At 39.9% G+C, this 13145-nt stretch overlaps 1 protein-coding gene across 2 annotated transcripts in view; it reads left to right on the forward strand.

The window, feature by feature from the left end:
* Positions 1-4920, forward strand: part of LOC142664555 (uncharacterized) — a 42517-nt gene extending 37597 nt beyond the window's left edge. For both annotated transcript variants that reach the window (XM_075843745.1, XM_075843813.1), the window contains one exon: positions 3237-4920. In XM_075843745.1, coding sequence (XP_075699860.1) covers positions 3237-4279 — 1043 coding nt within the window. In that variant the 3' untranslated portion in view covers positions 4280-4920. The remainder of the gene's footprint in view (positions 1-3236) is intronic.
* Positions 4921-13145: the final 8225 nt, after the last annotated feature.

A 13145-nucleotide genomic window follows, 5' to 3' on the forward strand; every position in this document is an offset into this window, starting at 1 on the left:
TACACACTTCCCTCCTGACGGCTGTGGACTTTGTGGAGTATCTTTCCAGGTCTGTATCGGATCACTCCCCTGGCCGACTATGTATTGGACTCCCAAATATACCCCCTAAAAATCGCTGTGATTTGAACCCCTTTTGGCTGAAAATTTTCCCCCCATCTCACTATTTCCAGACCAAGTGGCATCAGTTTTTTCTTGACAATGACGGCAGTGCTTCTCCTTTGGTTTTGTGTGACTCCTTCAAGGTATATGCATGGGGGGCACTCCCTGTTGCAATTAATGATTTGAAGAGAGGTTTGGCACATAACGAACTTCAACTGGCCAATGATTGTTTGGCGGCTTAACTCCAGTATAGCAATGATCCGACGGGATCATAAATTCGAATGGCTTTGCAAAGTTTGTTTGTACCGCACTTCTTTAAATAATAAGGCTCATAAAAAAAGCCTTCTTTTCCAAACAATCATATTATGAACAAAGTGGAAAATGTGGTAAACTTTTACCCTGTATAGCCAAGGGTGATAGGGAACTCCCTGTGATCTCACAGCTTGAGGTCTCAGATGGTGCCCAGTCCTCTGACGCACAGGTAATTTTATCCACGTTTCGCTCATATTATGAAACCTTATATTCCTCACACATCTCGGCCTCCTCCACAGAAATCGCTGAATATCTAGAGCAGATAACCCTATCGCCTGCCCACAAAGAATATTAAGATGACCCCATTACTGTACAGGAGATTCTAGAGTCCATGGCATCCTTCCAGATGTCAAAATCACCTGTTAGTTATAGCCTGCCTATTGAATTTTACAGGGCCCATGCTGATTTTTTGGCTGCCCGTCTCTTGGATGTTTACCAGGCGTCTTTGGACTCTGGAGCATTGCCCCATTCAATGAGGTAAGCGACAATAGTAGTACTGCCTAAACTGGGTAAAAACCCTCTATCATGTGATTCCTACCGACCCATCTAACTGCTCCAGACTGACATTAAAATCATGGCGAAACTTTTAGCTAGACGACTTAATACGGTTATACTGTCTCTAAAACATCCGGACCAGACTGGCGTTATGCCTGGCAAAGCCACACCCATTAATCTTCGCTGACTGTTCACTAATTTGCAGTCTACTCATTAGGATGTTGGCGCTCAAGTCGTAGTCTCCCTGGATGCCACTAAGGCCTTTGACTTAATAGAATGGGATTTCCTTTTTTTAAATTTGGGTTCGGACCCAAGTTTATAAAATGGGTTAAGTTATTATACTCTACCCCATCCTCACTGGTGGCAGTAAATGGCTGGACTTCGGACCGCTTCCCCTTATATAGAGATACCCGACAAGGTTGCCCTTTTTCCCCTCTACTATTTGCGCTGGCAGTGGAATCTCTCACTGAAATACTCTGACAAGAACCCTGTATTATAGGTTTTTACCTCCCCCTGTACATGAAAAGGTCAGCATGTATGCTGATGACACCCTGTTATATATCGCTGACCCTGGGGTGTCCTTGCATATAGTACTTTCTATAATGACACGTTTTGGTTCAATGTCTTGTTCATCCATTAATTGGTCTAAGTCCCATATTTTACCATTAGATATATCAGCCCCTGTTGCCTCGGCGATCTCTACCCCACTCCTCCGGTCGTCCTCTATTACATATCTTGGTATACAAATTTCCAGATCAGTTTTTTATTTCAAAGAATTAAATATCACCCCTTTGATTTCCTTTTACATATCAAGATTTCCAGATAGAACCAATTGCTTCTATCTACAGCTGCAAGAGTGATGCCGAAATTCCTGTACATTCTCCAGCAGTCTCCCATATACCTCCCAGCCAGTTTATTACAGCGTATTGAAAGTATACTCACTTCTTTTGTATGGAATAGTGATAGATCTCGGGTAGCTAGCTGTCGTCTATACGCCCCATGGGATAAGAGAGGTATATCTTTTCCAAGTGTTAAATGGTACTATATAGCTGGTCAGTTGTCTCACCAGGTGAGATAGGGAGCGGCCGAGCGCGTGAGAGTCCAGACCCTAATTGTTTCCCTATTTAGTACACATTATGCTCACCCTTTGCATATTTTGTTTTTGTGGCCGACTGCATACCGGTGGAAACATACGTGACCACCCGATCCTGAACCAGGCTCTACTGGTGTGGGATGTGTCCCAGTGCATGTTTTACTCCACTGGCATCACTAGGCTCACACCCATATGGCATTGTAAAGCTCTCCCAGAACTATTAAATTTGTAAATTTTACCTTTACTTTGCTTTAAATTCCTGCAAAACGCCTAAAGCGTTAAGAAACTTTCTAAATGCTTGTTTTGAATACTTTGAGTGGTGTAGTTCTTAAAATGGGGTGTTTAATGGGGGTTTATAATATATAAGGTGCTCAAACCCACTTCAGTACTGAACTGGTTCCTAAAAAAAAAAAGGCTTTTGAAATTTTATTCAAAATATGAGAAATTTCTGCTAATGCTCTAAGTCTTGTAACGTCCTAGAATAAAAGAATGTTTAAAAAACGATGCAAACAAAGTATACATATGGGATATGTTAAGTAGTAACTATTTTGTGTGGTATTACTATCTGTCTTACAAGCAGATACATTTACATTCAGAAAAATGATAATTTTTCCACATTTTCTTTGGTGTTTTTCACAATTAAACACTAAATATAACGACCAAATTTTACCACGAACATAAAAACCAATGTGTCGCGAGAAAAAAGTCTTGGAATCGCTGGGCTATGTCTAAGCATTCCAGAGTTAATGCCACTTAAAGTAACGCATGTCAGATTTGAAAAATGGGCTCTGAGCCTTAAGGCCCAAACTAGTCTGCGTCATTAAGGGGTTAAGAAGTTTTACAGCATCTGGGTAGTCATATTCTGGGGAAAAATGGGATTTCACTTGTTTACACAAATTTAAGGGATTTATACTTCTCTTTTCTGCCGATCCACGTCTGACTTTGGCTCAAAAAAAACGCATCAAAAACTGCATGTGTATCCAGCCTAAGGTCAGGATCATACACGCAGTTTTGATGTCGTTTTTGGCTCTGTTGTTTTTTTTAGCTAAAGCCAGAATTTAATCAGAATGGAAAGAAAGGTATAAAGACAAGACTGATGCATCTCCTTTCTTTTGTGTCCACTTCTGTGTTTGGCTTAAAAAAAAACTAAGCCCTTGTGGGAATGTTACAAATTTGTCTACTTTGCGGTTTTAAAAAAAAGAAAACCAAAAAATGAAATCCGCTCTAATCCTAACAGAAAATTCCAGTAAGAACTTTGAAGGAAACTTCATGTTATCGCTTAATTATAAAGTGGAAGATGAAGATATCCTGCAGCGGTCTTCAGGAGAAAACATCATTACCCTTAATGTACATCCAGGACTTCACAGTACAGATCTATCATATAATTTTTATGACCAATCACAGATTGTTACCACAACTGCATGTCAGAAAGGGGGTAAAAGTTTTCAATGTGGCAAACCGTTTACAAAAAGCTTAAGTAGTTTTGCACACAGAATAATTCACACAGGGGAAAAACCATACTCCTGTTCAGAATGTGGGAAGTGCTTTAGTCACAAATCAAGTCTTGCTTTACATCAGAGAATTCACACAGGAGATATGCCATATTCATGTTCAGAATGTGGGAAACGTTTTATACATAAATCACATCTTATTACACATCACAGAAGTCACACAGGAGAGAGGCCGTTTTCATGTTCAGATTGTGGGAAATGTTTTATATATAATTCAAATCTTATTAAGCATAGGAGAATTCACACAGGAGAGAAATTATTTTCATGTTCGGAATGTGGGAAATGTTTTATAAATAAATCAAGTCTAGTTAGACATGTGAGAATTCACACAGGAGAGAAGCCATATTCATGTTCAGCATGTGGAAAATGTTTTATTAATAAATCACATCTTATTACACATGAGAGAAGTCACACAGGAGAGAAGCCATATTCATGTCCAGAATGTGGGAAATGTTTTACTAATAAATCAAGTCTTGTTTCACATCAGAGATGTCACACAGGAGAGAAGCCGTATTCATGTTCAGAATGTGGGAAATGTTTTACACAAAAATCAAGTCTTGTTAAACATCAGAGAAGTCACACAGGAGAGAGGCCATATTCCTGTTCACTATGTGGGAAATGTTTTAAAAATAATTCACATCTTGTTAGACATGAGAGAAGTCACACAAGGGAGAAGATCTATTCATGTTCAGAATGTGGGATATGTTTTATTACTAAAGCCAGGCTTAAGGATCACCAGAGAAGTCACACAGCGGAGAAGTCATTTTGATGTTCTATATGTGAAAAATGTATTTAGAGAATTATAAACATATTCTTGTTTAGAATGTTGGAAATGTTATAAGAGCAGAACAAGTTTATTCACCGACATTAAACAGCCAATAGGAGAGTTCAATTTTTGTTGGAATTTGTCTGGATCTGCTAAACACTCAAATTATATTTACCTGTGACCGGGATCCTTGGAATAAAAGTATTGTGGATATAAAGAAGATAAGAAGAGCCTTGTTTACTTCAAAAACAGTAAAGCTGAATTGTCACCATGAACCTTGCTTCTTATTACTGTATTCATAAATTCTCCTACACTGCCAGATAATCCAGAGTGACTTAGTGAAAAAGTAAGGACACTGTGTTCTTTAAAAAAAAAATAATAACGTGTGGACATCTCACTATTTGATTTTCATTCAAACTGTATAACCGTTGGCGTTGAACAAACAACAAAAACAAACTAAATTCACAATAATTTGTTAAACCAAAATTTCAAAGATATGCCGTTTCCTTCTGTAGCTCGAAAACCTGGCGCTTCATCAAAAACAACCTCCAGCAGGCATTTATTATAAGGCCTCATTCAAACTTGTGTATTTTTGTCAGTATTTTGTATCAGTATTTGGGTAGAGTCAAATCACAGCAGATTTGCTTGCAACAAATCTGCCGCGTGTAAATCTACCCTTTGTAAGCTGAAAATAGAAGAAGGTCCAAAATTTGGGAGACATGCAAATCTTTCAATTATACTTTTCTCTTCTTATGTTTCACTACAAGTTTTGGCTTATTAATACTGATGCAAGATACTGACCACAATATGCAAATGTCAACAAGGCTTTACTGTTTACTAGTATCTTTTATGGTAGATTTTGTTTCCCATACTTTCATGGAGAGCATGCATAGCCAGTTGTCGTTACCCCCCCCCCCCCCCACCCGAAACTTGATGGGATTTAGAACAAGTCTTTGACTTGACCATTCAAGGACCCTCCATTTATTTTATTTTTTTTCCCAGACATTCCTTGGTCTGTTTACTGGTATGTTTCGGGTTATTGCCATGTGGCGAGCTCTACTTTAAGCTGAGCTTCAATCTTTCTGTCAATTGATCTCAAATTCTCCTCACACAGCCTCTGGTACAATGAAGAATTCATAGTGGATTCTGGGATGTTGAGCTTACCAGGTCTTGATTCATGAGGCAGTCCCAAACCATAACATTTCCACTACCACGCTCTCAAGTCAGTATCAGGTTTTCCTGGTGAAATGCTGTCTAGAATTGTTGCCAAATATTTCTTCTGGTTCTGTGGCCAAATAGGGTTTCTTCTAGCAAAGCCCTGATGTAGTTTTTATTTTTACAGCGTTTTTTCAATGGTAGACATCAATTGCGGCAGAAAACAACTTTTAGTTGTCGTAAAGAAATTCTGGGGTTTTTAGAGATTTCTTTCAGCATCTTGTTTGATGCTGAATACTGGTCTGGGCCAACTGACAGTTGTCTGAAATCTCCACTTGTAGATGGTTTATGTGTAGATTTAACAGATTTGACGCTGCTAATTTTGGCATGATTCCGAAAAATGTGACAAAAACCGCAGACATTTCTGCAATGAAAATCTGTTCCATACATCTGAATGTTACTGCTTTCTGCAGCACGTACATTTGCTGCTTCTTTGTATGTGATAGAGAAATGAGAGCAGGCTATTCTCCTCCCTAATGTTTGCAGTGTAGGACAGACATGAAAACAGCTACGTTCCACTACTAGCTCAGGGAAAACTAAGCATTAAAGAGAGAGCCTGCAGAGGGAAAAATATTTAAAAAATACAGGATACAAGTCATAATATTAAAATAGTGTTATTCCTCATGTACACACAAGCTCATTCTGTAAAGTCACCGGATAGGTTATGTATGCTTTAAGGTAGTGATAAATATACTTATGACATTTAGTGTTTTTTGTTCAATTCCATCATCTTCATGTTTTTGTACTGTTTGAATCAAGATCAAATATTAGTATGTTCATATATGTTAAAAAACAAAAAACTTGACATGGGGTGTCATTACGTTTTTACCTAACTGTAGTCGGAGACTTAGACACTGCAGGCTCCATAATGGCTGGAAACACACATGCAGTTATTTGAGCCAAAGCCAGGCGTGGAAAAAAATAACGGAAGGAAATATATTTCCGTCTGTGTAGTAGTTCAGAGCACACAAGACCAGGGTAGGTGCACGAATAGGGTCCTAACCCAATCACGTAGCAAAGAAGTATTCGGCACACAAGTTAGTGATTTTAGCAAATCTTTAGTTTTTATTTTATCAATAGTCAAACGCGCCAAACAAAGTGGTCAGCCACTACTAAAATATGCAGCGCCAACGACTGGATAAACCAGACACTAAGAGGAATAAGTGCCTGATGAAGGTCTAAATTACGACCGAAACGTTGCACTAAACCTCTGGCATCGAGTATTTGATAAAATAAAAACTAAAGATTTGCTAAAATCACTAACTTGTGTGCCGAATACTTCTTTGCTATATTTCCTTCTGTTATATTTAGAATAAATCTCTTCCACATGCTGCAGGACATTTTCTGCATGGAACTCAGAGCATTCTTATTCTGTTATGAATGTTCACAGTGTATTTCTCCCTTTACAATGTAGGAGTGAAATCTGCTGTGAATCAGCAGCAAAATTCACACTTCACACATGCAGATTTTGCTTTGGAAAATCTGCAACAAATCCATTACGTGTGGGGGTACCTTGGTAGCCCTCGACAACATTGGGTTTTTACATGAACTACCGCTCCTATCCTGACTCAGCCCCGCAATTATCTTCCATCCTCCTGCTCCGAACATTATGTGTAATGTTATTCTGATGTTATTTTATTGTTTTTTTTTTAATAAAGTCCTTTTTTACTCACTCTGTGTAAATCTTTATTGTTATACTTGATATATGGTGAATTGGGTTATGTCAATTTACCAAAAAGGGGTTATCTGTCTGTCTCTGCTTACAAGTCAATGATGTGATGTCACATGGTGACGATTAGTTTCCTCGAACACAAGACATGGTGTCATGTCACCTTGTAAATATAAAGAAGCAATAGTGTGCGAATAGAGATGAAATAGAGGGTTTTTCCTAACATGGATATTTATGGCATATCCTGTGGCGGCCTCACCAGGTTGGGCTTAGGACAGGTGTTCAGATACGCATAATAACCCTTCAATAACCGCTCCTTTTAATATCTGGAGGCCTAGATAAATCAGGATGGCAGGACAGTAACACTACACACACACACACACACACACACACACACACACACACACACACACACACACACACACACAGATCAGGCTCTGTATTCAGCTCCCCCTGTCATTTTCTGAGTGCAGGGACTGTACTCCATCACTTCCTAGTAACTGTAATAACTTGACATTTCTCTATAATTTGATTTTCATTCATTGCAGCTGCCATAAAGTACACACACCCTGCTTCACTATCTACACAGACAATACAGGCAGAATATCTCTCCAATATGGCCGACCCCATGGGGTGGTTTCACAAATAAAAAATATACAGCTTCAACATTTAAAAAAAAAAAGAACAAACCTTATTTATTTTCTACAGACTGCCATGTATTTTATTTGCATTAATGTCACATTCCCTTTATAAGAAAGAGGTTGTTTTGTGAAAGACTTTATTACAAGGTACAGATTGTGTTGTGGAGTGAAGAGTCTGATATTAATCTGTAGGCTGCCCTGATATAGCTAGATTTCACTCACCTAATTCCTCTTTCTTGTAGTCCAAATAGCAGCAGATATACAGTACTGTGCAAAAGTTTTAGGCAGTTGTGGAAAAATGCTGCAAGGTAAGAATGTTTTCAAAAATAGAAGTGTTAAACGTTTTTTTTAATCAATTGACAAAATGCAAAGTGAATGAACAGAAAAGAAATCTCAATCAAATCAATATTTGGTGTGACCTTCAAAACAGCATCAATTCTTCTAGGTACACTTGCACACAGCTTGTAAAGGAACTCAGCAGGGAGGTTAACGTAGGGTTAACTTTAAAAGTATAAAGGCCCCCTGGCTCCTTCTCTGCCGTGTGTTTATTAAAAAGACGACGAAGGAAATGCAGAGAACAAAAATATTTATTTGGGTGGGTTACAAACTTGTGCAGCTGTTTAGATTGTTAACGCAATCATGGGCCCAAATATATTAGACTAAAATTTATATTGGGTATGTCAACGGATACCAAGGTCAAAGATAGCTCAACTTAGAAACATGAAAACCTGTCTTTAAAGAAATAATGACTTACTTATTCATTACAAAAGAAACAAGATGAAGAATCCAGACAAGATGGCTGCTGCACAAAATGAATTCATTTAACCCGTTAGTGACCGGCCCATAGTGTTTCTACGTTGGTCACTAACGGGGCTTATTCCGATGCCATAGACTTTTTACATCGCGGCATCGGAATAAGTAAATAGCAGGGAGCTGTCAAATCTCCCTGCTCTGCCGGGTGAGATCGATATTAGTATCGATTTCACCCGTTTAACCCCTCAGATGCGGTGCACAATAGTGTGCACCGCATCTGAGTGGTTTTGGAGAGAGGGTGCTCCCTCCCTCTCATCCAACTGACACCCGGCGATAAGATCGCCGAGTGTCTGTTTCTCCGATGGCAGCCGGGGGCCTAATAAAGGCCCCCAGGTCCGCCTGTGGTGAATGCCTGCTAGGTCATGCTGGAGACATAACCTATCAGATGCCTGTCCGTTTCACACGGACAGGCATAATACACTGCAATACAGAAGTTTTGCAGTGTATTATAAATGCGATCGGATTATCGCATAGTTAAGTGGCCTAGTGGGACTAGTAAAAAAGTTTAAAAAAAAGTTTCATAAAAAGTGAAAAAAATAAAAATGAAAAACACACTTTTTCCCCCTACAAACTGCTTTATTGTTAACAAACAAAATAAAGTTAAAAAGTTACACATATTTGGTATCGCCGCGTCCATAACGACCCCAACTATAAACTTATTACATCATTTAATCCACACGGTGAACATCGTAAAAAATAAAATAAATAAAAAATTGCTGTTTTCTTTGAATCCAGCCTAAAAAAAAATTTGATAAAAAGTGATCAAAAAGTCGCATCTACTCCAAAATGGTACAAGTCGTCCCGCAAAAAAAGCCTTCCTACAATTGCATATAGGAAAAAATAAAAACATTATGGCTCTTCAAATATGGAGACACAAAAACAAATAAGTTTGGAAAAAAAGTGTTTTTACTGTGTAAAAGTAGTAAAACATACAAAAACTATACAAATTTGGTATCGTTGCAATCGCAACAACCCGCTGAATAAAGTTATTGTGTTATTTATACCACACGGTAAACAGCATAAATTTAGGACGCAAAAAAGTGCGGCGAAATTGCTGTTTTTTTTCTATTCCCCCCAAAAAAAAGTTAATAAAAGTTAATCAATAAATTCTATGTCCAAAATGGTGCTATTAAAAATGACAAATTGTCCCGCAAAAAACAAGACTTTATTACAGCTATGTCGACCCAAAAATAAAAAGTGTATAGCTCTTTGAATGAGATGATGGAAAAACTTAAAAAATGGCTTGATCATTAACGCCTAAAATAGGCTCGTCATTAAGGGGTTAAACATTATTTTAATCACTTTCACATTTTCCACCTTTTGTTTATTTGAGGACATTTTGTATCCAAGCCGGGTATTTAAAGTTGGGCTTATCCCCCCTTGTGCACTTACTTAACCCATACTCATTTCACTCATACTTGATGAAAGGATACAGGCTGTTTCTGTTCTGGATGTTGCTGATGAGTTCACTCAGGTCTTTGGCCTTTACTTTGACAATTGCTGATATCATCAGGACTTGGTTTGGTCCTTCTCAGCTGTCAGTCATTGTCTCTTGCTAGTATACGTCACCAGGCTGTACACAGCCCCTCATACTGTGAGCCTGGGGTGAGTTCCCACGTAGACGGATTAGTGGAGTTTTATTGTAACTGCCACAAAACCCTCCGCATCTGTCCTCTTCCTCCAGCAAGTTAATTGTCTGCATGGCTGCTTAGAAATATGACACTGCCTTCAGTTCATGACGAGCGCATTGTATTTGTTCAGACTGCGCCTGCCACATCTCAGTAATGGAGTTCATCATGTTAAAAGTCTTTTAGTTCATGTTACTGGCACTTGCTGGGGACCCAAACCTTTGTCAACTGTTAAAGGGAAGGTGTCATGAAATTATTTAGTTTTTTTTATCATATTGCTTTTAATATATTAACATAAATTTTATTTATTTATATTCTCGTGTTCTACTTTTTACTTTGTTCTTATTTTTACTTCTCTATGGGGACTGCCATTTTTTTTTTTCATCTCTGTATGTGTCGATTAACGACATATACAGAGATGGAATACGGCACATATTCACGGCACACATTCACTGCAGCGTACGCCGTCAGTGTCGGAACGGCGCATGCGCCGCTCCCACACAGACCAAAACGAAGCTCGTTCGTTCTATATATATATATATATATACAGGACAGCATTTTCTGCTCTAAAATGTTCCTTTTCAACAAAAAAAAAAATTTTCAAATGCGAAATTTCCTTTTATCTGACATATGCCTCCAAAGGTCCAATGCTAAGGCATGCTGATCTAGAACTTTACATAAGACTTAACCTCAGTATTTAATATTCCCACAACACTTCTTGAATTCCATTATCAAACAAACTAACTTTGGGATAACATCTAGAGAGCTGCTGATCATTGTACAAACATCAGTTCAATACTTGGGAGAAAACTATTCCCCTGTAACTAAACACAACTTCATTGAAAATTTTCTTGCCCGTATTCTCTGCAGTTGGGAAAATACAGGCCAGGCTTCCAGCCACCTTGAAAACAAGTCTGCACATTTTCATATACAGCTACCTTCGGTAGTCGTATGTTCTGCAGTCGCTGGAATGGGTAATCTGGCCAGGGTGCACTTTTCACAGACACCTTTGCTGTTTTACCTATGTCATGCCGTGCGCATATCATGCAGGCTGCTACAAACCTATTGGTGGCATTATTGAATACAGGGGCAAGCCAATTTGCTGATACCTGGCTGCACATACTCTCCTTGCCAGGACTGTCATCTCTTACGCTCTCAATTGGCTTACCAGATGATCCAACAAAGGTCCTACTACCAATTGGCCCATAATTGTGGGTGATGCCAAAAATGTACCTAGAGTCAGTGTAAATGTTGGCCGTCTTACCTTTTGCCTGGTTACAAGCCTCAGCGAGCACCTCCATCTCCGCTTCTTGAGATGAAAAAGAAGATGAGAGTGGTTTTCGGGTAATTTACCTTGTGTCTCATATCCTGTCTTGTACATGCTGTATGTGATTAATTGTCTCTACATTACAAATTCACATTGGAAACCCTTGTTACATATAGATAGCATATTTCAAAAGGGTGGAGATCTCGGGGTCACCAAAATTATTTTTCCCCATTCATTTTATAATCCCACCCCATCAGGTCCTGTAAATACCTGATTAATACAAAAACAAACAATAAAATATTATTGTATTAAAATCTTACATTAAAATTAACAATGGTCAGGTAATTTTCACCTCCTTCCCAACTAAATCTGTAAAGACTCATCTGTGAGTGATGTCACCACGGCCTCATATTGGGTAGTGACTACAGCACAGCATACCCAGTGCCATATTTACTGGTCTTGAAAAATCTGGAACCATCTACACAGAAAAACTCAAATTCTGGGTTACTCTCTTACACATTTAATCTGGATTACTCATTGGGGTCTCATACACATTTTGTAGATCTCCTAGAACCAAATTCTTGAATTCAAAACAAAATACAAAACAAAATTGTACCTGATCACTACTCCCCCTTTTTGGACTCTGCATGTCACGAAGGGTCTGTGGACCCACTGAGCCATACCGCCTTGGCGGTAAGGCAGCTGGCCAACAGGGTGCAGGACAATGTCTGTAGTTCGTATATAGGATACCTGTGGCAGCACGGACAGTAGCTTGGCAGGAACTAGGCAGCAGGTGACGACAGGCGTGGGTAGGCAGTCGAGCGTGGTATCCGGCACGGCAATAGCAAGCACGGCACTAGATCGGAATATAGGAACAGGAGTGGGAACGGGAAACACTGGGAACAGGAAACACTAAGGGACCAATTTGCATAGACAGACTAGGGATACACAACAACGCTCAGGCATAGAACTAGGGGGCTGGACCCCTCTTATAGTCCAGGGTACTTACGGGTCAAAGGTCGTCCATGATGTCCGGTGCACCCTATGGGATCCGGCAGAGGTGAATGGATGCAAGCGCTGGCGTCTCCTGAGGAGGAGGCTGGGGCCAGTGCTTGCCAACTCGTTGCTGCGGCTGTCAGAGGGAGGTTGTAGCTGACAGCCCGCAGCCACGGACATTACAGTATCCCCCCTCTTACGCCCCTCTTCTTGGGACCAGAGCGAGAGAGAAACCTCTTCAGAAGAGTAGGGGCATTGAGGTTCTCCTCTGGCTCCTAGGACCTCTCTTCGGGACCAAACCCCCTCCAATCCACCAAATAAAAGGTCTTTCCTCTCACTCTCTTGGTGTCCAAGATCTCCTTGACCTCAAAGATGTCTGAGGGGCCGCTGGGGGCAACCGCAGGCCTGGGAGTCTTGGAATAGCGGTTTAGGATCACAGGCTTCAGGAGGGAGACGTGGAAGGAGTTGGGAATCCTGAGGTTAGGAGGCAGCCGTAGCTTGTAGGCGACAGGGTTGATCTGCTGCAGGACCTCGAATGGTCCGAGGAACCTGGGGGCAAATTTACATGATGGCACCCTCAGTCGGATATTCCTGGACGACAGCCTGACCTTATTGCCAGGAAGAAACCGAGGACGCTCTC

This window comes from Rhinoderma darwinii, chromosome 1 (assembly GCF_050947455.1).
Source record: "Rhinoderma darwinii isolate aRhiDar2 chromosome 1, aRhiDar2.hap1, whole genome shotgun sequence".
NCBI classification, from domain to species: Eukaryota; Metazoa; Chordata; class Amphibia; order Anura; family Rhinodermatidae; genus Rhinoderma; species Rhinoderma darwinii.